Source organism: Anomaloglossus baeobatrachus, chromosome 1 (assembly GCF_048569485.1).
Source record: "Anomaloglossus baeobatrachus isolate aAnoBae1 chromosome 1, aAnoBae1.hap1, whole genome shotgun sequence".
Classification (NCBI taxonomy): domain Eukaryota; kingdom Metazoa; phylum Chordata; class Amphibia; order Anura; family Aromobatidae; genus Anomaloglossus; species Anomaloglossus baeobatrachus.
Genome location: NC_134353.1, coordinates 13,209,358 through 13,235,020, shown reverse-complemented (window position 1 = coordinate 13,235,020; position 25,663 = coordinate 13,209,358). Strand labels below are relative to the sequence as shown.

At 49.3% G+C, this 25,663-nt stretch overlaps 1 protein-coding gene across 1 annotated transcript in view; it reads right to left on the bottom strand.

Moving 5' to 3' along the window:
• Nucleotides 1-25,663, bottom strand: part of LOC142303855 (transcription factor COE3-like) — a 122,977-nt gene that overhangs the window by 78,741 nt on the left and 18,573 nt on the right. Inside the window, exons 2-5 of the mRNA XM_075345658.1 lie at nt 8,656-8,812; nt 8,460-8,523; nt 6,700-6,755; nt 4,223-4,296 (exon numbers count right to left, since the gene is read on the bottom strand). Of these exons, the coding sequence (XP_075201773.1) occupies nt 4,223-4,296; nt 6,700-6,755; nt 8,460-8,523; nt 8,656-8,812 (351 nt within the window). The remainder of the gene's footprint in view (nt 1-4,222; nt 4,297-6,699; nt 6,756-8,459; nt 8,524-8,655; nt 8,813-25,663) is intronic.

Here is a 25,663-nt window from a genome sequence, read left to right as displayed (position 1 = left end):
TAATGGTGGTAATATAATGTGTATATAGGTAATGGAGGATGTGAGAAGGCAGAGTGTTATAGTGCGTGTATAAAAGTGGAGGGTCCCGTGAGCAGTGGTGTGGACCCCGAGCCTGAGGTGTTGTCTAGGTAACAGCTGCAGAGGGACAGTGGAGGTCAGGTGTGGTGAGCAGTGGTGTGGGCACTGGGCCTAAGGTGTTGTCAAGGTAACGGTTACAGTTACCAGGGCCTGTGTGTACTGACAGGAGTCAGTGTGTGGAGGCGGCCATGTCTCCTGAAGGTAATCCCAGATACCAGGGCCTGTGTGTACTGACAGGAGTCAGTGTGTGGGGGCGGCCATGTCTTCTCAAGGTAATCCCAGATACCAGGGCCTGTGTGTACTGACAGGAGTCAGTGTGTGGAGGCGGCCATGTCTCCTGAAGGTAATCCCAGATACCAGGGCCTGTGTGTACTGACAGGAGTCAGTGTGTGGAGGCGGCCATGTCTCCTGAAGGTAATCCCAGATACCAGGGCCTGTGTGTACTGACAGGAGTCAGTGTGTGGAGGCGGCCATGTCTCCTGAAGGTAATCCCAGATACCAGGGTCTGTGTGTACTGACAGGAGTCAGTGTGTGGAGGCGGCCATGTCTTCTCAAGGTAATCCCAGATACCAGGGCCTGTGTGTACTGACAGGAGTCAGTGTGTGGAGGCGGCCATGTCTCCTGAAGGTAATCCCAGATACCAGGGCCTGTGTGTACTGACAGGAGTCAGTGTGTGGAGGCGGCCATGTCTTCTCAAGGTAATCCCAGATACCAGGGCCTGTGTGTACTGACAGGAGTCAGTGTGTGGAGGCGGCCATGTCTCCTGAAGGTAATCCCAGATACCAGGGCCTGTGTGTACTGACAGGAGTCAGTGTGTGTGGAGGCGGCCATGTCTCCTGAAGGTAATCCCAGATACCAGGGCCTGTGTGCACTGACAGGAGTCAGTGTGTGGAGGCGGCCATGTCTTCTCAAGGTAATCCCAGATACCAGGGCCTGTGTGTACTGACAGGAGTCAGTGTGTGGAGGCGGCCATGTCTCCTGAAGGTAATCCCAGATACCAGGGCCTGTGTGTACTGACAGGAGTCAGTGTGTGGAGGCGGCCATGTCTTCTCAAGGTAATCCCAGATACCAGGGCCTGTGTGTACTGACAGGAGTCAGTGTGTGGAGGCGGCCATGTCTCCTGAAGGTAATCCCAGATACCAGGGCCTGTGTGTACTGACAGGAGTCAGTGTGTGGAGGCGGCCATGTCTCCTGAAGGTAATCCCAGATACCAGGGCCTGTGTGTACTGACAGGAGTCAGTGTGTGTGGAGGCGGCCATGTCTCCTGAAGGTAATCCCAGATACCAGGGCCTGTGTGTACTGACAGGAGTCAGTGTGTGGAGGCGGCCATGTCTTCTCAAGGTAATCCCAGATACCAGGGGAAGTGTGTACTGACAGGAGTCAGTGTGTGGAGGTGGCCATGTCTTCTCAAGGTAATCCCAGATACCAGGGGAAGTGTGTACTGACAGGAGTCAGTGTGTGTGGAGGCGGCCATGTCTCCTGAAGGTAATCCCAGATACCAGGGCCTGTGTGTACTGACAGGAGTCAGTGTGTGGAGGCGGCCATGTCTCCTGAAGGTAATCCCAGATACCAGGGCCTGTGTGTACTGACAGGAGTCAGTGTGTGTGGAGGCGGCCATGTCTTCTCAAGGTAATCCCAGATACCAGGGCCTGTGTGTACTGACAGGAGTCAGTGTGTGGAGGCGGCCATGTCTCCTGAAGGTAATCCCAGATACCAGGGCCTGTGTGTACTGACAGGAGTCAGTGTGTGGAGGTGGCCATGTCTTCTCAAGGTAATCCCAGATACCAGGGGAAGTGTGTACTGACAGGAGTCAGTGTGTGTGGAGGCGGCCATGTCTCCTGAAGGTAATCCCAGATACCAGGGCCTGTGTGTACTGACAGGAGTCAGTGTGTGTGGAGGCGGCCATGTCTCCTGAAGGTAATCCCAGATACCAGGGCCTGTGTGTACTGACAGGAGTCAGTGTGTGTGGAGGCGGCCATGTCTCCTGAAGGTAATCCCAGATACCAGGGCCTGTGTGTACTGACAGGAGTCAGTGTGTGTGGAGGCGGCCATGTCTCCTGAAGGTAATCCCAGTTACCAGGGCCTGTGTGTACTGACAGGAGTCAGTGTGTGGAGGCGGCCATGTCTTCTCAAGGTAATCCCAGATACCAGGGCCTGTGTGTACTGACAGGAGTCAGTGTGTGGAGGCGGCCATGTCTCCTGAAGGTAATCCCAGTGACCAGGGCCTGTGTGCACTGACAGGAGTCAGTGTGTGTGGAGGCGGCCATGTCTCCTGAAGGTAATCCCAGATACCAGGGCCTGTGTGTACTGACAGGAGTCAGTGTGTGGAGGCGGCCATGTCTTCTCAAGGTAATCCCAGATACCAGGGCCTGTGTGTACTGACAGGAGTCAGTGTGTGTGGAGGTGGCCATGTCTCCTGAAGGTAATCCCAGTGACCAGGGAATGTGTGTACTGACAGGAGTCAGTGTGTGTGGAGGCGGCCATGTCTTCTCAAGGTAATCCCAGATACCAGGGCCTGTGTGTACTGACAGGAGTCAGTGTGTGTGGAGGCGGCCATGTCTCCTGAAGGTAATCCCAGTGACCAGGGCCTGTGTGCACTGACAGGAGTCAGTGTGTGTGGAGGCGGTCATGTCTCCTGAAGGTAATCCCAGTTACCAGGGCCTGTGTGTACTGACAGGAGTCAGTGTGTGTGGAGGCGGTCATGTCTCCTGAAGGTAATCCCAGTTACCAGGGCCTGTGTGTACTGACAGGAGTCAGTGTGTGGAGGCGGCCATGTCTCCTGAAGGTAATCCCAGATACCAGGGCCTGTGTGTACTGACAGGAGTCAGTGTGTGGAGGCAGTCATGTCTCCTGAAGGTAATCCCAGATACCAGGGCCTGTGTGTACTGACAGGAGTCAGTGTGTGTGGAGGCGGCCATGTCTCCTGAAGGTAATCCCAGATACCAGGGCCTGTGTGTACTGACAGGAGTCAGTGTGTGGAGGCGGTCATGTCTCCTGAAGGTAATCCCAGATACCAGGGCCTGTGTGTACTGACAGGAGTCAGTGTGTGTGGAGGCGGCCATGTCTCCTGAAGGTAATCCCAGATACCAGGACATGTGTGTACTGACAGGAGTCAGTGTGTGGAGGCGGCCATGTCTCCTGAAGGTAATCCCAGATACCAGGGCCTGTGTGTACTGACAGGAGTCAGTGTGTGGAGGCGGCCATGTCTCCTGAAGGTAATCCCAGTTACCAGGGCCTGTGTGTACTGACAGGAGTCAGTGTGTGGAGGCGTCCATGTCTCCTGAAGGTAATCCCAGTTACCAGGGCCTGTGTGTACTGACAGGAGTCAGTGTGTGTGGAGGCGTCCATGTCTCCTGAAGGTAATCCCAGTTACCAGGGCCTGTGTGTACTGACAGGAGTCAGTGTGTGGAGGCGGCCATACCTTCTGAACGTAATCCCAGAGACAGGTGATGTGTGTACTCAGCGAGGTCAATGAGTGGAACCGGAGGTTGCTCCACTGGGATATTACTGGGTATGTCGAACATGTGCCGGCATACCTGCGAGGTAATGGAGTGGAGATCCGGGTGTGAATACTGACCAGGGTCAGTGGAATCTATGTGGGCGATCACACAGATAAACACATTGTGTTACCATGTTTAAAGCAGAAAGAAGGCTGATGGTATGGTTTATAAGGTGAGAACTAAAGCGACTAGAGTGTGAAGTGAAAGTGTGAGTGGCCCCCATGGCATACAGTGAGTGGCCCCGATGGCATACAGTGAGTGGCCCCCATGGCATACAGTGAGTGGCCCCAATGGCATAGGACACATGGACTCATTGGGGGTCTATATCCGGAGAGATGGAGGTCCTCACCCCGTCCTCCTGTGTTGTCTGTATGAGGAGAAAGCCGGTGTATAGTACAGAACGTGTAACGTCACCTCCCGCTCACCGGTCTGGCCGGATATAAATGGTGCAGTGTGTAACAGCAAACTGAACGGCAGAAACGGGACAGACCCACGGTAAGTCCTGACACATCAGAATCCTCTACTCCAGTCACAGATAAAGCTGCACCCGGAAGCCCTGTGATCCGGACATGTCAGATCTCTACACCAGTCACAGATAAAGCTGTGCCCAGATACCAGACTGTGAGGATATGAAGGAGACCCACCTGCACATAATCTCATGAGTCAGGAGGACGCGGCACATCTCCGGGTTCTTGTCCTGTCCCTCATAGATGATCGCCTGAAACCCAGAGATATGAATGAAATACAACAGCAAGATCCTCCTAGAACCTCTGAAACCCCAGGAACTCCTCCTCGAACCTCTGTAACCCCAGGATCTTCCCACCAAAACCCAAGGATCTCCGTTCAGAACCCGTGGAACACTAGGATCTTTCTTCAGGACTCCAGGATCTCCCTCAAGAACCTCCGGAACCCCAGAATCTCCTCCCAGGACCTCTTCCTGGAACTCCAGGATCTCCTCCCAGGACCTCTTCCTGGAACTCCAGGATCTCCTCCCAGGACCTCTTCCTGGAACTCCAGGATCTCCCAGAAGATAAACATTTATACTATTTGGCTCCTAATCGGTTATTTTTTTTTGAGAGAGGTAAGTGTGCGTTATCAGAGAGTTTTCACTGGGGGCGTGGATTTCTTCTCCTGTATGATGCTGACCAATCATAAGCAGGCAGCAACACTCAAAGTAAAATAGAACACCCCCCCAAAATAGCTGAGAACAGGTTTCTCAGTGTGAGATGTAAGGACCCAGCCCTCATCCCCTGCAGGAGTCAGTGTGGGGGGAGGGGCAGTGGAGCTGACTGTGTCACATTAGAAACCCGTCAGCTCTCCTCCTCTCGTAGCACTGCTACCTCTACTGTGCTGCCTGAGTATTCTTCTACATCCTGTGGTGGCTGTGTTTCATCTGTGTGTTGCTGCCTGGTTATGATTGGTCGATGTCATTCAGGGAAAATAAGTACACACCCCCAGTGAAAGCTCTCTGATAACACTTACTTGGATTTAAAAAAGTAAACTCATTCGGTGCCAAACAGTTTGATTTCAAATATCTAGAAAAACATTTTGTTCTGCTCTGCAGCCATTATTACACGGTGTATCCAGTTCAACAGGAAAGTGTGAGGAGAGGTCCTCGGTATCTACACTCTGATGACCTCCTCTTACACCTCAGTAACTGCATCCACCACTCTGGGGGCATCATCACACTCTTAGGATGATATAAAAGCTCCAAATGTGGCCAAAACCCTTCCGGTCGGCCAACATCTCTCTGTCTACATTCTCCATGTGACGCCCCGTACACTCAACCACACCCAGTTCGGCTGAGTGTGCATCAGATATCATACACCATGTTTGCTACGAACGGATCGTTATAATTCAGCAAGACCTTCTCTAACCAGACATCAGCCTGGAGTGGGGCACCATACACACTTGATGGCACCATCAAAATCAGCCAAAAATAACTTAATGTGTATGAGGCTCTAAAGTTCCTCATGTATCATTCTAACATCCTCTCCTATCACACGGATGACATTCTCTAGGGCTATGCCACATCATCTGCAGCTGCTGACATCCCATCGACTGCTCTGATGACCTCAACAAATGTTCTTCCAATCACATCAATACTCCACCTGACACCTCCACTTCATCCCCTGAAGACCTCCGCCTAACCCCTTGAAGACCTCCGCCTGACCCCCTAAAGACCTCCGCCTGACCCCCTAAAGACCTCCGCCTGACCCCCTGAAGACCTCCGTCTGATACTCTGAAGACCTCCGTCTGACCCCCTGAAGACCTCCGCCTGACCCCCTGAAGACCTCCGCCTGACCCCCTGAAGACCTCCGCCTGACCCCCTGAAGACCTCCGCCTGACACTCTCAAGACCTCCGCCTGACACTCTCAAGACCTCCGCCTGACACTCTCAAGACCTCCGCCTGACACTCTCAAGACCTCCGCCTGACACTCTGAAGACCTTCGCCTGACACTCTGAAGACCTCCGCCTGATACTCTGAAGACCTCCGCCTGACACTCTGAAGACCTCCGCCTGACACTATGAAGACCTCCGCCTGACACTCTGAAGACCTCCGCCTGACACTCTGAAGACCTCCGCCTGACACTCTGAAGATCTCCGCCTGACACTCTGAAGATCTCCGCCTGACACTCTGAAGATCTCCGCCTGACACTCTGAAGATCTCCGCCTGACACTCTGAAGATCTCCGCCTGACACTCTGAAGATCTCCGCCTGACACTCTGAAGACCTCCGTCTGACACTCTCAAGACCTTCGCCTGACACTCTGAAGACCTCCGCCTGATACTCTGAAGACCTTCGCCTGACTCTCTGAAGACCTTCGCCTGACTCTCTGAAGACCTCCGCCTGACACTCTGAAGACCTCCGCCTGACACTCTGAAGACCTCCGCCTGACACTCTAATGAACTTCTCCAATACTCTGATGAACTAATTTAATATTCTGACGACCTCCGCCTGACCAGCTCATGACCTGCCACTCATGCCCTCCTTTAACACTCCCTTGACCTCCACCTCACAATCTGATGAGATTATTTGATACGAGAATATATGTATATTGAACAGCTAATACCATCTGGAGAACTACTGGGGCTAAATCTTTCCCAATCCTACAACCTACCTGCTTGGACATGGAGTCAATGAGGCGTACATAGAGATCCTGCTCTGTCCTGAGACCTAGAGAACAGAAATCATGGTATTATTTATTATATTATTATTCTAGAGCCAAATACACAGTCCTGACAACCCTGAGGCCACAGTATAATTGCACTGTTTTACCTATACATCGGGAAATACTAATCAATTCCTGGAAACCATTGGCAAGTACTGATTACAATGCCTGAGAGGTGGTAAATCAGAGGTGGCCACTACGTGCTGGAGACACCTGAGAGTGGGTAAATCAGGAAGTGGCCACTATGGACTGGACATGCCTGAGAGCAGGTAAATCAGGAGGTGGCCACTATGGACTGGACACGCCTGAGAGCGAGTAAATCAGGAGGTGGCTACTATGGACTGGACACGCCTGAGAGCGGGTAAATCAGGAGGTGGCCACTATGGACTGGACACGCCTGAGTGCCGGTAAATCAGGAGGTGGCCACTATGGACTGGACACGCCTGAGTGCCGGTAAATCAGGAGGTGGCCACTATGGACTAGACATGCCTGAGAGCAGGTAAATCAGAAGCGGCCACTATGGACTGGAGATACCTAAGAGCGGATAAATCAGGAGGTGGCCACTATGGACTGGACACGCCTGAGAGCGGGTAAATCAGGAGGTGGCCACTATGCACTGGACACGCCTGAGAGCGAGTAAATCAGGAGGTGGCTACTATGGACTGGAGACACTTGAGAGCAGGTAAATCAGGAGGTGGCCACTATGGACCGGAGACGCCTGAGAGCAGGTAAATCAGGAGGTGACCACTATGCACTGGACACACCTGAGAGCGAGTAAATCAGGAGGTGGCCACTATGGACTGGAGACGCCTGAGAGCGAGTAAATCAGGAGGTAGCCACTATGCACTGGACACGCCTGACAGCGAGTAAATCAGGAGGTGGCTACTATGGACTGGAGACACCTGAGAGCAGGTAAATCAGGAGGTGGCCACTATGGACTGGACACACCTGAGTGCTGGTAAATCAGGAGGTGGCCACTATGCACTAGACATGCCTGAGAGCAGGTAAATCAGAAGCGGCCACTATGGACTGGAGATACCTAAGAGCGGATAAATCAGGAGGTGGCCACTATGGACTGGAGACGCCTGAGAGTGGGTAAATCAGGAGATGGCCATTATTGACTGGACATGCCTGAGAGCGGGTAAATCATTAGGTGGCCACTATGGACTGGACATGCCTGAGAGCGGGTAAATCATTAGGTGGCCACTATGGACTGGACATGCCTGAGAGCGGGTAAATCAGGAGATGGCCACAATGGACTGGAGACACCTGAGAGTGGGTAAATCAGGAAGTGGCCACTATGGACTGGAGACGCCTGAGAGCGGGTAAATCAGGAGGTGGCCACTGTGGACTGGAGACGCCTGAGAGTGGGTAAATCAGGAGATGGCCATTATGGACTGGGCATGCCTGAGAGCGGGTAAATGAGGAGGTGGCCACTATGGACTGGAGACGTTCGAGAGCGGGTAAATCAGGAGGTGGCCACTATGGACTCGATATGCCTGAGAGCAGGTAAATCAGAGGCAGCCACTATGGACTGGAGACGCCTGAGAGTGGGTAAATCAGGAGGTGGCCTCTATGGACTGGAGATGCCTGAGAGCGGGTAAATCAGGGAGGTGGCCACTATGGACTGGACATGCCTGAGAGCTGCTAAATCAGGAGGTGGCCACTATGGACTGGACAGGCCTGAGAGCAGTTAGTTGATTTCTTACCATTACTGTAGAGGAGCTGCAGTCGGTAATGGATGCCGTTGTTGGTTTTCTCACCACTTTGTTCCTGTGAAGTAGAGAAGATGTGATTGGGATTGTCAGACCAAGATTCCCAATTACTGGAGATTTTGTAGTGTTTGGTAGATACCAGCCCCAGACAGTGTATTGAGACAACATCACCTTACACTATACGTCTTACTTTGTCTTTTTCTACGAAGTCAATGAACGTCGTCCTCTCTATTTCCACCGGCTGCCCCTGACGGTCATAAAGTGCCAAGACAAAATGGAAGAAATTGGATTTTCTGAGGTTTGAGGGTGGTTGCTTTTCGAAGTGAGCCCTGGCCAGACCGATGCCACTGTCAGGAGACACAAGGAGGACACATTTTCGGTCAGTCATCGTATAGAGTGTACAATGAGTAGAAAGAGTTTTCATGTACAAGGTATACAACACAGTACCTGGTACCTCTAAAACAGGTGTGCCCCTACACAGACACTGTAGGACAGTCCCCCACCCCCACACAAACATACTGGAGGACAGCCCCCCCCCCACACACTAGAGAGTCCCCCATCCCACACACTAAGGAGGCAAATACACACACACACACACACACACACACACACGGAGAGCTCAACACACACAATGGAGAAGAGCCCAACACACACACACACTGGAGGAGAGTCCAACACATACACACACACATGAGGAGAGCCCCACACACACACACTGGAGGAGAACCCAACACACACACACTGGAGGAGAGCCCAACACACAGACACACACACACACACACACACACGAGGAGAGCCCAACACACACACGAGGAGAGCCCAACACACACACACGAGGAGAGCCCAACACACACACACACACACACGAGGAGAGCCCAACACACACACACTTCCCCCACCACCGTTACGTGCCTATTCTCTCACTGTCCCTCCACTCACCCTGGCTAGTACAAAGGCCGGTGAGTGCACTAGGCTACACCATTGCACTAATAAGACACAAGGGAAGGAAGGCAGACAGGGGAAGAAAGACAAAAAGGATAAAATGTAACTCTAAAGCTGCACCCAAGCGCCAGGGCTGCAGACAACAGGACTCCAGCAGCTACAAGAAGCCTCCTCCCTCCAAAGTGGTCAGTGAATGAATCTATAACCGGCATCAAGTGATGGAACATGTGACTATTTAAAGAAGAAGGGAGCGCTCACAAACCAGTTTCACTTGATTATAAGACTAACCAGGAACTACCAGCAAGGAAAAGGTCATTAACCCTTGCTGCACCAAATGAAAGCAACAAAGTTTAAAACCCAGAGACTCAGAAGGCAATGTGAGACTCAGATCCCAAACCGGACACCAATCTCCCAGGGATCGGAGACCCTCGTGACACCCGTACACTTTACTAAGTATGAGAGAATCCCCGGCACACATTCATCAGTGTCATTATCAGTGTGCGGAGCGACGTGATACGTTGTTATACATTCCCCGTATTGCCTTGATAGAGGCTCCGGAACCGTGAATTGTTTATATATAAGCCTCTATGTGGAGCCTGAAACAAAGCATGTAAACAAACACTAAAAACGCCGATACAAATGCATCAAATAAGAGGGAAACTGCATAAAACGCAATAATCATATCTTCTTATTGCGTTGTTTCCTTCATACACAGTGGAAAACAAAAAACACAGCATTTATGCAACGTGTGAACACGGCTGTACAGATACAAAACAGCAAGCCCTTACATAGTGAAGATTAAGGGTATGTGCGCACGCTGCGTTTTTGGTTGACAACAAATCTGCACAATCTGGCGGATTTTGACAACTGTAAACACTGCATTTGACAAAAAAATGCGGTAAAAAACACATCCATTTTTGCCGCGTTTTTGTTAGTGTTTTTTAAAGGAGAAAAAAAAATATCATAGTATATTTGTCTGATAGATAGAAAAAAAATAGAAAGGATAGATAGATAGAATCATAGATAAGAAAGAACAGAGAATAGACAGAAATAACAGATTAGCTTGATAGACGGATAGCTAGCTTGACCACCTGTTTTTTTTTAATTTTTGGGAGTAAAACAATGACATGGGGTCTCCCCCATTTTTCTAAAACCAGCCAGGGTGCAGCAGATAACTGGGGGCTGATATTCTTAGGGTGGGAAGGGCCATGGTTATTTGACCCTTTCCAGCCTAACAATAGCAGGCCACAGCCACCCCAAAAGTGGCGTATCCATTATATGCTCCAATTCTGGTGCTGGACCCGGCTCTTTATTAGCGCTCTGCTCTAAACACAAACCTCCCAAAAAGCCTTTATTTGGAATAAAATACACAAAGCCCCCTTTTTCACCACTTTATTAACCCCCCAAAACCCCTGCAGGTCCAAAGTAATCCACACGAGGTCCCACAGCAATTCAGCTCTCCTACATCCCTGCCCTGTCACACTGAGCGTCATAGAACATGACTGAGTGCAGACAGAGCCACGCAATCAAAATGAACTCGAGTGAACCCGTGACGCAGGTCCCGCAGTACGGCATGTGTGGCGGCAGTGACGTCACGAGTTCACCGCTGTGAGGTTCAGGCCGCGACTGAAGTGAGCTGCGGGATCAGTGGTGACGTCACTCAGGTGAATCTTCCACCTGCGGCTAACTTCAATCGCAGCCTGAATTGTGATCACAGATGGAGGACTCCAGCTGTCACCGCAAATCACCCAACTGACGTCATGGGTGGAGGACACCAGAAGTGGCCGCGGCTAACCTGAGTGACGTCACCATTGACTGCGCGGCTCACTACAGTTGCTGCGTGGAGCTCACAGTGGGCAGTCTTGTTCTATGGCGCTCGCTGTGAGCGTCAGATGTAGCAGTGGTGGAAGTGTCATGGGACCGCTTGTGGATTACGTTGGACCTGGACAGGGGTTTGGGGGTTAATAAAGTGGTGAGAGAGGGAGCTTTTTTGTCATTTAATTCAAATAAAGGATTTTAGGAGTGTTTGTGTTTATTTACTTACAGATTAATGATGGGGGGTGTCTCATAGACGCCTGCCATCACTAAGCTAGGGCTTAGTAGCAGCTATGGGCTGCCATTAACTCCTTATTACCCTGATTGCCACCGCACCAGGGCAATCGGGAAGAGCTGGGTAAAGTGCCAGGACTGTCGCATCTAATGGATGCAGCAATTTCGAGCGGCTGGGGAGAACCTAATAACCATAGGCCCCAGTCTGAGAATACCAGACCCCAGTTGTGGGGTTTTATCTTTCCTGGATATCAAAATTGGGGTGACTGCACGCCTGTTTTTTCAATTATTTATTTTACTGTACGATATAGACCTGCCCACTGGCGGCTGTGATTGGTTGCAGTCAGACAGCTGTCACTCAATGTGCGGGTGGCTCTGACGGCAACCAATCACAGACACCGGTGGTCAGGAGAAGCAGTGAATATGTATGAGCCTAATGAGCGGTTCCGGAAGAAGAATGAGAGGCAGCGGGAGCAGCGTGATAGCCGCGCCGCGCCGGTGATTATTGAGTATGAACCTGAAAGAATGAGAATGACTTTATCCTGGAACAATGTGGCGGACCTTTGATTTTTGTAAACGAAAATGCAACAAAAACGCGGTGCAAACGCACAGATAACGCTTTCCTTGCATTTTGATTTCAACGGGTGACAAAAACGCAAAAAGAATGAACGCACTGCATTTTTTGTCAAATACCGCCTGTTCTCACGTAGTGTAAATGCTGCGGTCTTTCTGCCGGTGTCCCACCACAATGCAATAACAATCTGCTCTGAATGCTGCGCTTTTTATTTGTTGATGCCTTTTTGCTGCAGATGTGAATCTGGTGTTTTAATGCTTTTTTTTTTAATACTATAGAACATCTTTGATTCTGCGCTCCACATAGACTTATAGAGAAAAAACCCTAAAACGTCACCAGAAGCGCAGAGGTCAGCAGCGTCTTTAGGCTCTTAGCGGGGGGGGGGGGGAGATTTCATGAACATCCACTTTGCTTCTCTGCAGGTGAGTTTCTAGTCCTGTAATGATAACGGTCCTGCTGCTTAAATATACATACAGTGCCTTGCGAAAGTATTCAGCCCCTTGAATTTTTCAACCTTTCCCACATTTCAGGCTTCAAAACATAAAGATAAAATGTGAATGTTCTGGTGAAGAATCTACAACAAGTGACACAATTGTGAAGATGAAGCAAATTTATTGCTTATTTTATACTTTTCTAAAAAATAAATAACTGTAAATTGTGGCGTGCAATATTATTCATCCCCTGTAAGTGAATACTTTGTAGCGCCCCCTTTTGCTGCGATTACAGCTGCAGTCTCTTGTGGTTTGTGTCTATCAGTTTTGCACATGGAGAGGTGAAATTCTCGCCCATTCTTCCTTTATAAACAGCTGGAGCTGAGTGAGGTTGGATGGAGGCGTTTGTGAACAGCAGTTTTCAGCTCTTTCTCGATTGGGTTCAGGTCTGGGCTGTGACTTGGCCATTCTAACACCTGGATAGGGTTATTTGTGAACCATTCCATTGTAGATTTTGCTTTATGTTTGGGATCATTGTCTTGTTCGAAGACAAATCTCCGTCCCAGTCTCCAACAGGTTTTCTTCAAGAATGGTCCTGTATTTGGCTCCATCCATCTTCCCATCAATTTTAACCACCTTCCCTGTCCCTGTTGAAGAAACGCAGGCCCAAACCATGATGCTGCAACCACCATGTTTGACAGTGGGGATGGTGTGTTCAGGGTGATGAGCTGTGTTGCTTTTATCGTTTGGCATTGTGCCCAAATAGTGTGATTTTGGTGTCATCTGAGCAGAGCACCTTCTTCCACATGTTTGGTGTCTCCAGGTGGCTTGTGGGAAACTTTAAACAACACTTTTTCTGGATATCTTTGAGAAATGGCTTTCTTTCTGCCACTCTTCCATAAAAGCCAGATTTGTGCAGTGTAGACTGATTGTTGTGCTATGGACAGACTCTCCCACCTCAGCTGTAGATCTCTGCAGATCATCCGGAGTGATCATGGGCCTCTTGGCTGCATCTGATCAGTCTTCTCCTTGTGTGAGATGATAGTTTGGATGGACGGCCGGGTCTTGGTGGATTTGCAGTGGTATGATGCTCCTTACATTTCAATATAATCGCTTGCACAGGGCTTCTTGGGATGTGTAAAGTTGTGGAAATCTTTTTGTAACCAAATCCGGTTTTAAACTTCTCCACAACAGTATCACGGACCTGCCTGTTGTGTTCCTTGGTCTTCATGATGCTCTCTGCGCTTTACACAGAACATGAGACTATCACAGAGCAGGGGCATTATACGGAGACTTGATTACACACAGGGGCTTATATTTATCATCATAAGTCATTTAGGACAACAATGGATCATTCACAGATCCTCAATCACCTTCTGGAGGGAGTTTCTGCACTGAAAGTAAAGGGGATGAATAATATTGCACGCCCCAATTTTCAGTTATTTATTTTTTACAAAAGTTTAAAATAAGCAATAAATATCAGTCAACTTCACAATTGTGTCACTTGTTGTTGATTCTTCACCAGAACATTAACATTTTTATCTTTATGTTTGAAGCCGGAAATGTGGGAAAAGGTTGAAAAATTCAAGGGGCTGAATAATTTCACAAGGCACTGTAGCAAAAAAACAAAAGATGGGACTGTAACAAAACAGGCATGCCTGAACTTTCTGTGTTAACCCTTACAGCATGCTGGCTTCACCTTACATAGCAAAAATCTGCTGACAGATTCCCTTTAAGTGCAGAGTCAAAGTTTTTTTGTACTATAAAAAAAACACTGAAAAACTCAGCTTCACATCTTTACCAAAAACCCATCAAATAAGGAGAAGGCATAAAAATGGAATAAAACAAAACGCACAGAAATTATGCAGCGTGTGAACACGGCCTTAGAAGCACAAAACCGCAACATGTCCTATATTGAAGCTACATAAAGAGAAGAAAGTTCTGGAAGCTCCAACTATGAATAAATCCCATCCAGCCACCGGAAGGTAAGAGATTCGCAGCCTCCCATCTAGGCACCGGAAGGTAAGTGGTTCGCAGCCTCCCATCCAGCCACCGGAAGGTAAAAGGTTCACGGCCTCCCATACAGCCACCGGAAGGTAAAAGATTTGCGGCCTCCCATCTAGGCACCGGAAGGTAAGAGACTCGCAGCATCTTATGCAGCCACTGGAAGGTAAGAAATTTCCAGCCTCCCATCCAGCCACCGGAAGGTAAGAGGTTCGCAGCCTCCCATCCAGCCACTGGAAGGTAAGAGATTCGCGGCCTCCCATCTAGCCACCGGAAGGTAAGAGGTTCGCAGCCTCCCATCCAGCAACTGGAAGGTAAGAGATTTGCAGCCTCCCAACCAGCCACCGGAAGGTAAGAGGTTCACAGCCTCCCATCCAGCCACTGGAAGGTAAGAGGTTCGCAGCCTCCCATCCAGCCACCTGAAGGTAAGAGATTTGCGGCCTCCCATCCAGCCACTGGAATGTAAGAGATTCGCAGCCTCCCATCCAGCCACCGGAAGGTAAGAGATTTGCGGCCTCCCATCCAGCCACTGGAAGGTCAGATATTCGCGGCCTCCCATCCAGCCACCAGAAGGTAAGAGGTTCGCAGCCTCCCATCCGGCAACTGGAAGGTAAGAGATTCGCAGCCTCCCATCCAGCCACCGGAAGGTAAGAGGTTCGCAGCCTCCCATCCAGCCACTGGAAGGTAAGAGGTTCGCAGCCTCCCATCCAGCCACCTGAAGGTAAGAGATTTGCGGCCTCCCATCCAGCCACTGGAAGGTAAGAGATTTGCGGCCTCCCATTCAGCTACCGGAAGGTAAGAGGTTCGCAGCCTCCCATCCACCCACCGGAAGGTAAAAGATTTGCGGTCTCCCATCCAGCAACTGGAAGGTAAGAGGTTTGCAGCCTCCCATCCAGCCACTGGAAGGTAAGAGATTCGCAGCCTCCCATCCAGCCACCGGAAGGTCAGAGGATGTGGAACAAAAAGCGCATGGGGTTTTACCAAAGAAACACCAAGATATTAATTAGAAAGATGTTCTCACCTATAGGAGTTCTGCCAATCACAACGCCTATAACGTGGTAACTAGGTGAAATAGCTGAACCCCCGAAGAGGTCAGAGTAGACATTGGAAGGAAACCGGGCGTCACACCGCGCTTATCACCAATTCCAGTCCGATACACATTTTCCCATGTCCTTATTGCATAAGGTTAGTACAGGTCAACGCTTTTCAGGGGTCGCAGCCCCTTCCTCAGCCGTCACAATCCTCTCTTTGGGTGACATATTGGCCGGGATTCTAGACCTTTCCGACCTTTTAAGGGATTTATTCTTTTTTTGCTAAATCCGTTATTTCTGTGTTTTTGGATTTTGATGTTTGCTCCTTCCTGTAATTTCCCAACCAAGCTTTATGTTGTCTGGAGTTTATGTTTTTGGATTGTTTTCACTTGTTTGTTATCACAGTTTTTACGGACTGATAAGGATCCAGCCAACTTTTTGAAATAGAGGGAGGTCCTATGACGTCTGTACCCAGGAGTATATATATATATATATATATATATATATATATACACCGGCTTATCTCTTTCGTCTACTTTCCTTGTCACTGCTAATTGTCCTGAGGAAGGGGGCTGCGACCCCTGAAACGCGTTGACCTGTACTAAGCTTATGCAATAAAGACATAGAATAATTTATATCGGACTGGAATTGGTGATAAGCGTGGTGTGACAGCCGGTTTCCTTCCAATGTCTACTCCAGCCAACAGAAGGTAGGAGATTTGCAGCCTCCCATCCAACCACCGGAAGGTAAGAGATTTGCAGCCTCCCATCCAGCCACCAGGGACACCGGAAGGTAAGAGATTTGCAACCTCCTATCCAACCACCGGAAGGTAGGAGATTTGCAGTCTCCCATCCAACCACCGGAAGGTAGGAGATTTGCAGCCTCCCATCCAGCCACCAGGGACACCGGAAGGTAAGAGATTTGCAGCCTCCTATCCAACCACCGGAAGGTAGGAGATTTTCAGCCTCCTATCCAACCACCGGAAGGTAAGAGATTTGCAGCCTCCCATCCAGCCACCAGAAGGTAAGAGATTTGCAGCCTCTCATCCAACCACCGGGGACACCGGAAGGTAAGAGATTTGCAGCCTCCCATCCAGCCACCAGGGACACCAGAAGGTAAGAGATTTGCAGCCTCCCATCCAGCCACCAGGGACACCGGAAGGTAAGAGATTTGCAGCCTCCCATCCAACCACCGGGGATACCGGAAGGTAAGAGATTTGCAGCCTCCTATCCAACCACCAGGGACACCGGAAGGTAAGAGATTTGCAGCCTCCTATCCAACCACCAGGGACACCGGAAGGTAAGAGATTTGCAGCCTCCCATCCAGCCACCAGGGACACGGGAAGGTAAGAGATTTGCAGCCTCCTATCCAACCACCGAAAGGTAGGAGATTTGCAGCCTCCCATCCAACCACCGGAAGGTAGGAGGTTTGCAGCCTCCGATCCAGCTACCAGAGACACCGGAAGGTAAGAGATTTGCAGCCTCTCATCCAACCACCGGGGACACCGGAAGGTAAGAGATTTGCAGCCTCCCATCCAACCGCCGGGGACACCAGAAGGTAAGAGATTTGCAGCCTCCTTGGCAACCACCGGGGACACCGGAAGGTAAGAGATTTGCAGCTTCCCATCCAACCACCAGGGACATCGGAAGGTAAGAGATGTGTGGCCTTCCGTCCAGTCGCAAGGGACTCTGGAAGGTATGAGATTTGCGGTCCTGATCTTAAACCCCCTTCCTCCCTATCCTGTAGGAGGGCTGAGACAAGAGTGTGAGAAAGGCAACAGAGATAGACAAACAGGGGAAACCAAAACTCTATCTCGCAGCACACTCACACAGAGGTATAAGACAATAAGAGGTCAGGAGGAAAATAAGAGCAGGGAGGAAACAACAAGACAACTACACAGCAACTCCAAGCACCACATAATATAATCACCTGCAGGAAAGGGACACAACAGTATACAGACCCACATAGCAATACGCTATAGTCGGTGTGGGAAGACAGATTCCACCATCTTAAAAAGGCAGGGAGTAAATGTCATAGATTTCCAACAACATGTGATCCCAACACAGTAACCGTGGAAGATTACAAAAAACTCTCATTGGTGGAAAAACACCAAGAAAATAAGAGTAGTTGGAACCTGAGCTGACAGCAATCCCCTAACTATAAGGCCACACTAGAAGTAGCTGTGGAGCGTTCCTAAAAACCTGGACGCCACGTCACAGCCGGAGAAACTAGCTACACCTCACAGAAATGAGGAAATCTACCTTGCCTCAGAGTAGTCCCCAAAGTAGTAGACAGCCCCCGACATGTAAAGATTACGGTGCTATAGGAAAGCATGATACACAGATAGGAAAAACAGATTTAGCAAAGGCGAGGTCCAGCTAACTAGATACAAAGGAAAGGAAAGGAAACGGATTGTGGTCAGTAAAAAAATCCTGCAGAAAAATATCAATCTCCTGATAGTAAAAATGGCCTTTCAGGTTGCACGACCTCACCCCTATTATATCAGGTACTCTTGTAAATAAAGGGAGAGACAAAATGCCAAAAAGAACAAAAAAATACAAAAGTGCAAAAAACCAAGTTAGACATGGAGAAACTCCCTTTTCCTGCGGGAGGGCTACAAAGGGGAAACCCCATGCTCACACACAAGAGAAACCAAACTTCACCTGCAAGGAAACAAATACAAAACAAAACAAGGAAACTGCAGGGTGATCCTGCAGCACAGAGTATTTCAGGATATAATGTCTCATCTTCAGGGAATTCACAGACAGAAGCAGGGGAGGAAGAGGGGAGGGCTGATCTGGAAGAAAAAAGGGACCGGCACCACAGCAGCACAGAGTATTTCAGGTAATATAGTCCATGAAGAGTGGCGCTCCTGGTCAGGCTATAGTAGGGGTTAATGAAGCGGCAGATGTTAATTGCGGAGGGTGTAAACCTCTCCTCCGCCGGGAATTCCACCTATTATATTTTTTATACGTCTGTTACTAATTACAGTTTCCCTCTAATTAATGTTACGATGCCAGCGCTCTCCTGGGCACAGAGGGCACCAGCAGGCGGAAAACAGGCGCCACACCCCGATACGATACCCAGAGCCGCACCAAAGTCGTGAGATGGTGTCACTATACAAGAAGTGGTACTGTGCAGTGTATATATACAGATACTGAGGATTACACCCAGTATACAGGACAGGAGAAGTGGTACTGTGCAGTGTATATATACAAAATAATACATATACTGAGGATTACACCCAGTATACAGGACAGGGGAAGTGGTACTGTGCAGTGTATATATACAGAATAATACAGATACTGAGGATTATACCCAGTATACAGGACAGGAGAAGTGGTACTGTGCAGTGTATATATTCAGAATAATACAGATACTGAGGATTACACCCAGTATACAGGACAGGAGAAGTGGTACTGTGCAGTGTATATATACAGAATAATACAGATACTGAGGATTACACCCAGTATACAGGACAGGAGAAGTGGTACTGTGCATTGTATATATACAGGATAATACAGATACTGAGGATTACACCCAGTATACAGGACAGGAGAAGTGGTACTGTGCAGTGTATATATACAGAATAATACAGACACTGAGGATTACACCCAGTATAAAGGACAGGAGAAGTGGTACTGTGCAGTGTATATATACAGAATAATACAGGTACTGAGGATTACACCCAGTATACAGGACAGGAGAAGTGGTACTGTGCAGTGTATATATACAGAATAATACAGGTACTGAGGATTACACCCAGTATACAGGACAGGAGAAGTGGTACTGTGCAGTGTATATATACAGAATAATACAGATACTGAGGATTACACCCAGTATAAAGGACAGGAGAAGTGGTACTGTGCAGTGTATATATACAGAATAATACAGATACTGAGGATTACACCCAGTATACAGGACAGGAGAAGTGGCACTGTGCAGTGTATATATACAGAATAATACAGGTACTGAGGATTACACCCAGTATACAGGACAGGGGAAGTGGTACTGTGCAGTGTATATATACAGAATAATACAGACACTGCACAACTGAGCTCTGCAAAAGGAATAACATCCACCAGGTAGTCTGGATGACCCCACCTCAGCAGACCAGCTAAGATAAACTATAGCTGGCATAGAAGGAAAGATCTAGCCAGCATATATAGGATGGGAGCAGATGTGATTGGCTTCCCCACATGTGATCAAAGGAGACTAACAAGCAGACTAGCAGAAATTAACTCTTGCTAACCTGCCTATGAATCACCACTCTTGCAATCCGACAACAGAATCTGCCTGTGGTAAAAGATGGAGGCAACACCAGGCGGAAAGTAACTGGATTAATTCTGAACGGACCAATAAACCAAGGTCCTAATTTCAGTGAAGGTATCTTAAGCTTAATTTTCTTGTAGACAATCACACCAGATCGCCGACACACAGGTGCGGACCAGGCACACGTCTACAGTCAGCCACACACAGGTGCGGACCAGGCACACGTCTACAGTCAGCCACACACAGGTCCGGACCAGGCACACGTTTACAGTCAGCCGACACACAGGTCCGGACCAGGCACACGTCTACAGTCAGCCGACACACAGGTGCGGACCAGGCACACGTCTACAGTCAGCCGACACACAGGTCCGGACCAGGCACACGTTTACAGTCAGCCACACACAGGTCCGGACCAGGCACACGTTTACAGTCAGCCGACACACAGGTCCGGACCAGGCACACGTCTACAGTCAGCCGACACACAGGTGCGGACCAGGCACACGTCTACAGTCAGCCGACACACAGGTCCGGACCAGGCACACGTCTACAGTCAGCCACACACAGGTCCGGACCAGGCAAACGTCTACAGTCAGCCACACACAGGTGCGGACCAGGCACACATCTACAGTCAGCCACACACAGGTGCGGACCAGGCACACGTCTACAGTCAGCCACACACAGGTCCGGACCAGGCACACATCTACAGTCAGCCACACACAGGTCCGGACCAGGCACACATCTAGTCACACTTATACTTAGAACGTATGTCCCTTAAATACTGCTGAACCTTCTGCCATGTAGACCATAGTGCTGAGAAAAATTGTTCCTCCCCAGTACGAGTGCCCCTCCTGAAATGTACAGAACTGGGGATGGCAACCATTGACACAAAAAAGAAGATCCACCAGAGGATTCATGGCGGCGATTATTGATCGCAAAGCCTGCAAGAGGAAGGAATGAAGACCGACCACTGCTCCTGACTATCTGACCAAAGCAATGCAAATGCTGCTCCAGGTTCTGATTCATGTCTTCTGTTTGTCCATTAGACTGATGGTGGAACGCCGATGAGTGAAACAGTCTATCCCTAACCAAGAGCAGAAGGCCTTCAAAACCATGCGATAACCTGAGCTCCTTCATCAGAGACAATATTAGACGGGACTCCATGGAGTCTGACAGTCTCACGTATAAACACCTGGACTAAAGTCTTAGCATTGGGTGACGACAGCAAGGAGATAAATTGTGCCATCTTAGGAAACCTATCAACCATCTCCAGCATGACCATATTACCACCAGAGGAAGGAAGATCCGTAATAAAGGCCATGGAAATGTCCGTCCAAGGCTTTTTAGAGACACTAAAAGGCTGCAGACATCCTGAAGGACGGGAGTGAAATGCCTTAGAGACCGCACTGGTGGCACACGCAGACACATAGGACACCACATCCCTCCGGACTCTGGGCCACCAAAACCAATATGAAGTCCAGAGAACCCTTCACACCAGGGTGACCAGTCAGGACAGAATCATGATGTTCTCCCAGAACCCCAAGGAAAAGATTCAGAGGGACAAATAAGTTGTTCACTGAACCCCCAGATGGCTTATCACTTTGAGAATCAGCAATCGCAGACTCCACATCAGTACTGAACGCCGACACCACCACTCCCTTCTGAAGATTGGGGACAGGTTCCTCAGGATTCCCCCCTCCCCAACGACACAGCATTGGCTTGCACGTCATCAAGGTAAACGATTACAGATTTCCCTAAAAGATGAGAAAACTCATCAATAACAAAATTCTGGAATACCACAGGCGGGTTGTAAGACCTAATGGCATCGCAAGGTTCTCAAAGTGCCCCTCCAGCGTATTAAACAATGTCTTCCAGTCATCTCCCTATCTGAGCCGGATCAGGCTATAGGCCCATCTCTAAGGTCAAGTTTAGAGAACCATTTAGCACCGGTAATCTGACTAAATCGGTCAGAAATGAGTGGCAGAGGATACGGGTCTCGAATCGTTATTCCGCTCACTGAAGTTCAGGCATGGCTGTAATCCACCATCCTTCTTTTATGACAAAGGCGAATCTTGCAGCCACCGGCAAAGAAGACGGCCTAATGTGTCCATTAGCCAAACTCTAAAGGCCCCGTCACACGCATCAATATATCGTGTGATCGCACCCGCCCCCGTCATTTGTGTGTCACGGACAATTTGTTGCACGTGGCGCACAAAGTCGTTAACCCCCCGTCACACGTACTTACCTCCTTAACGATGTCGCTGTGGGCGGCGAACATCCTCTTCCTGAAGGGGGAGGGACGTTCGGCGTCACAGCGCCGTCACACAATAGAAGCGGAGGGGCGGAGATGAGCGGGACATAACATTCCCCCCACCTCCTTCCTTCCGCATTGCCGGCGGGATGCAGGTAAGCTGTATCGTCGCTCAGGAACGACGAACAACCTGCGTCCAGGAATGTGACCGACATTATGAAAATGAACGACGTGTCAACGAGCAACAATAAGGTGAGTATTTTTGCTTGTCACAGTCGCTCGTAGCTGTCACACGCGACAATATCTCCAACGATGCCGAATGTGTGTCACGGAATCCATGACCCCGACGACATATCGCACGATATATCATAGCGTGTGACGGGGCCTTAAGTTATGTCCTGTGAGCGCTAATGTCTCAGAACCCAACAAATTATAGAGTCGGCACTTGGGCAATTCTGCCCCCGGCATAAACTTTATGGTGCAGTCATAAGAAATTACTCATATGGCCTATGTGGCGGCAATTCCTGACATCCCCCATCTGGAAACACAACACTAAATTCAGAGAAAGGATCCGGAAGACTGTGGTAATGGCCAAAATACAGGTTCCTAGACAGAGTTCATTACAATACATGCTCCATGTTATTATTGCTTGGGTTTTCCAGTCAATAGTGGGGTTATGTAATGCAAACCAGGGGAACCCCAATACAATTTGTGCTGGAATGACTTCAAGAACATAATATTATATGAGCTCCGAATGAAGAACCCCTACACAGAGCTCCAGCCCCTGCAGAGATTCAAAAAAGCCCCCCTCCCCCCGACTAAGAGGTGATGAACCTCTTGAGGTCAAAAAGCTACACCGGATTTGGTAACTCCTTCAAATTCATCCCTGAGCATCGAGCAAACTGTTCATCGATCATGTTTGGCCCTGATCCACTATCAAGAAGGACCGTAATAGGGACATCTAGCCCCCAACTGTAACCCTTGTGGTATTGAGACGGCATAGTGGAGGAAATACATAGACCCAGGTTGGAATCCGTCAACCCACCTGGGTATAGGAGTTTTCCAACTGCCGTCTTTCCTTCGTCACAAGCACAGGCACTGATAAAGTGTCCCTTTTGCCAAAGAAAAAAACTAATTCCGCCCCTTTTTTGAAGAGTGGAGGTTTTCCCACCTGCTGTGCCTCACTACCAGAGGAGTGGCGGAATAAACAGAAGTTGTCACAGGGTCTGATGGAATAACTGGGGACCGGGGCTCCTAAACCATCCCTTAGGCTATAGGGGCCCTAGCTGTCCCTGATCCCAGAGATACATCTAATGGTGAGGATGTCTGGGCCGCCTTCCTAACCCCGCTCCTGTACAACCCTGACCTAATATCCCCACTTCATCAACCGAGGAGAGGGCCGGGACAGGGGAGGTAGAACCTACAGATAAGGACAAACAGGGGAAACTAAGACTAGATCACACAGCATGCTCACACAGAGGTATTAAACAACAAGTCAAAATAAGGAAAATAAAAACAGGGAGGAAACAACGAGACAATGAGAGAAGTCCACAACTTCACACACCAAGCAATACAATCACCAGCAGGACTGGGATACAACAGCACACGGACTGGTATAGCAAAAGCTATAGCCGGCATGGGAAAACAGAGTCCTCCATCTTAAATAGGTGGGAGTAGCTGTGATAGGTCTTTCCAAAACATGTGATCCCAGAGGTAATCAGCAGGACAACAGAAATTAACTCCTGCCAGCCTGATCACAAATGAACACACAGCTGGTCGACACCCTATCCTACCTGTGTAACTCAGAAGAAGCAGAAAAAAAACACTGTGGAGTGTTTTCGTGGATAACCACACCAGATCACCTACACACAGATCCAGGCACACGTCTACTGTCAGCCACACACTTATAACTAAAGCCCATTGTAAGCAAATGCCGCTGAACCTTTTCCTATGTAGACGATAGTGCTGAGACCAATTGGTCCTCGCCAGGTACCCCGGACGAGTGCCCCTCCTGAATCATTCAGAATTGGGGATGACGACGATAGACACAAAAAAGAGGACACACCAGAGGACTCATGACAGGGATTAGCAAACTCGGCCAGAGGAATGAACGAGGAACTGTGCAAATGCTGCTCCAGGTTCTGATTCACGTGTTCTGTTTGCTCATTAGACTGAGGGTGGAGCAACGAAGAGTGAGACACTTTATCCCTAACCGGGAGCAGAAAGCCCTCCAAAAATTGGCCATAAATTGAGCCCTTCTATGAGAAACAATATCAGATGGGACTCCATGGAGTATTGGGTAATGATGGTAGGGTAATAAAATAAGTATTCTGGAAAACCAGTCAGCCACCACAAAAATGACCATATTACCAGCAGAGGGAGGAAGATTTGTAATAAAATCCATGGAAATATCCATCCAAGGTTTTCTAGGAACACTCTATGGCTGCGGACAACCTGAGGGACGATGCCTTATGTGGGCTTCACACGAGACGATCTATTGTGTGATTCCACAAGCGATCGCACCCACCCCCGTCGTTTGTGCAGCACAGGCAATTTGTTGCCCGTGGCGCACAAAGTCATTAACCCCCCGTCACACGCACTTACCTCCCGGACGACATTGCTGTGGGCGGCGAACATCCTCTTCCTGAAGGGGGAGGGATGTTCGGCGTCACAGCGACGTCACACAGCGGCCGGCCAATAGAAGCGGAGGGGCGGAGATGAGCCGGATGTAACATGCCGCCCACCTCCTTCCTTCCGCATTGCCGGCGGCCGCAGGTAAGCTGTGTTCGTCGTTCCCGGGGTGTCACACTGAGTGACGTGTGCTGCCTCAGGAACAATGAACAACCGTCGCGCAGAAGGAGGAACGAGTTTTTGAAAATGAGTGACGTGTCAACGAGCAACGATAAGGTGAGTATTTTTGCTCGTTATGTCAGACAATGCCGGATGTGCGTCACTACCGACGTGACCCCGGTGACATTTCGCCCGATATATCGTACCGTGTGACGCCGGCATTAGAACGTGCACAGGTGGCACAAGCCGACACATAGGACACCACATCCCTCTGGATTTTGGCCCAAGAAAACGACACAATAAGAGATCCAGAGTACCACTCACCCCAGGGTGACCAGCTAGGACAGAATCATGATGTTCCCCCAGAACCCTAAGGTATAGATTCAGGGGAACAAACGCCTTGCTAGCTGGACCCCAGATGCTGCCTTATCCTGGGCCTCCACAATCTTGGATTTAGCCATCTATCAGATTTTTACTGTCAGTAATTACTGTTCGAGGATGGACAGCTCCCTCCAGAAAGTGTCACCACTCCTCCAACACTAATTTGATAGCCAGTAATTCCCTATTACTAATGTCGTAATTACATTCAGCCAGACACAGCTTCTTGGAAAAGAAGGCACATGGACGTAGTTTACCAGCCTTGAGACAACACAGCCCCCACCCCCACCTCTGAAGCATCAACTTCCTCCGTGAAGCGACACAAAAGGCTGAATTAGTACAGGTGCTGACGCGAAGAATTTTATTAGTCAAATGCATACAAAGCATCCTCTTGCTATGACAGTGACATTTTTAATGAACGTGCTGTAATAATTCGCAAACCCCAGGAAACGTTGCAGGGCCTTAAGGTCCTCAGGAAG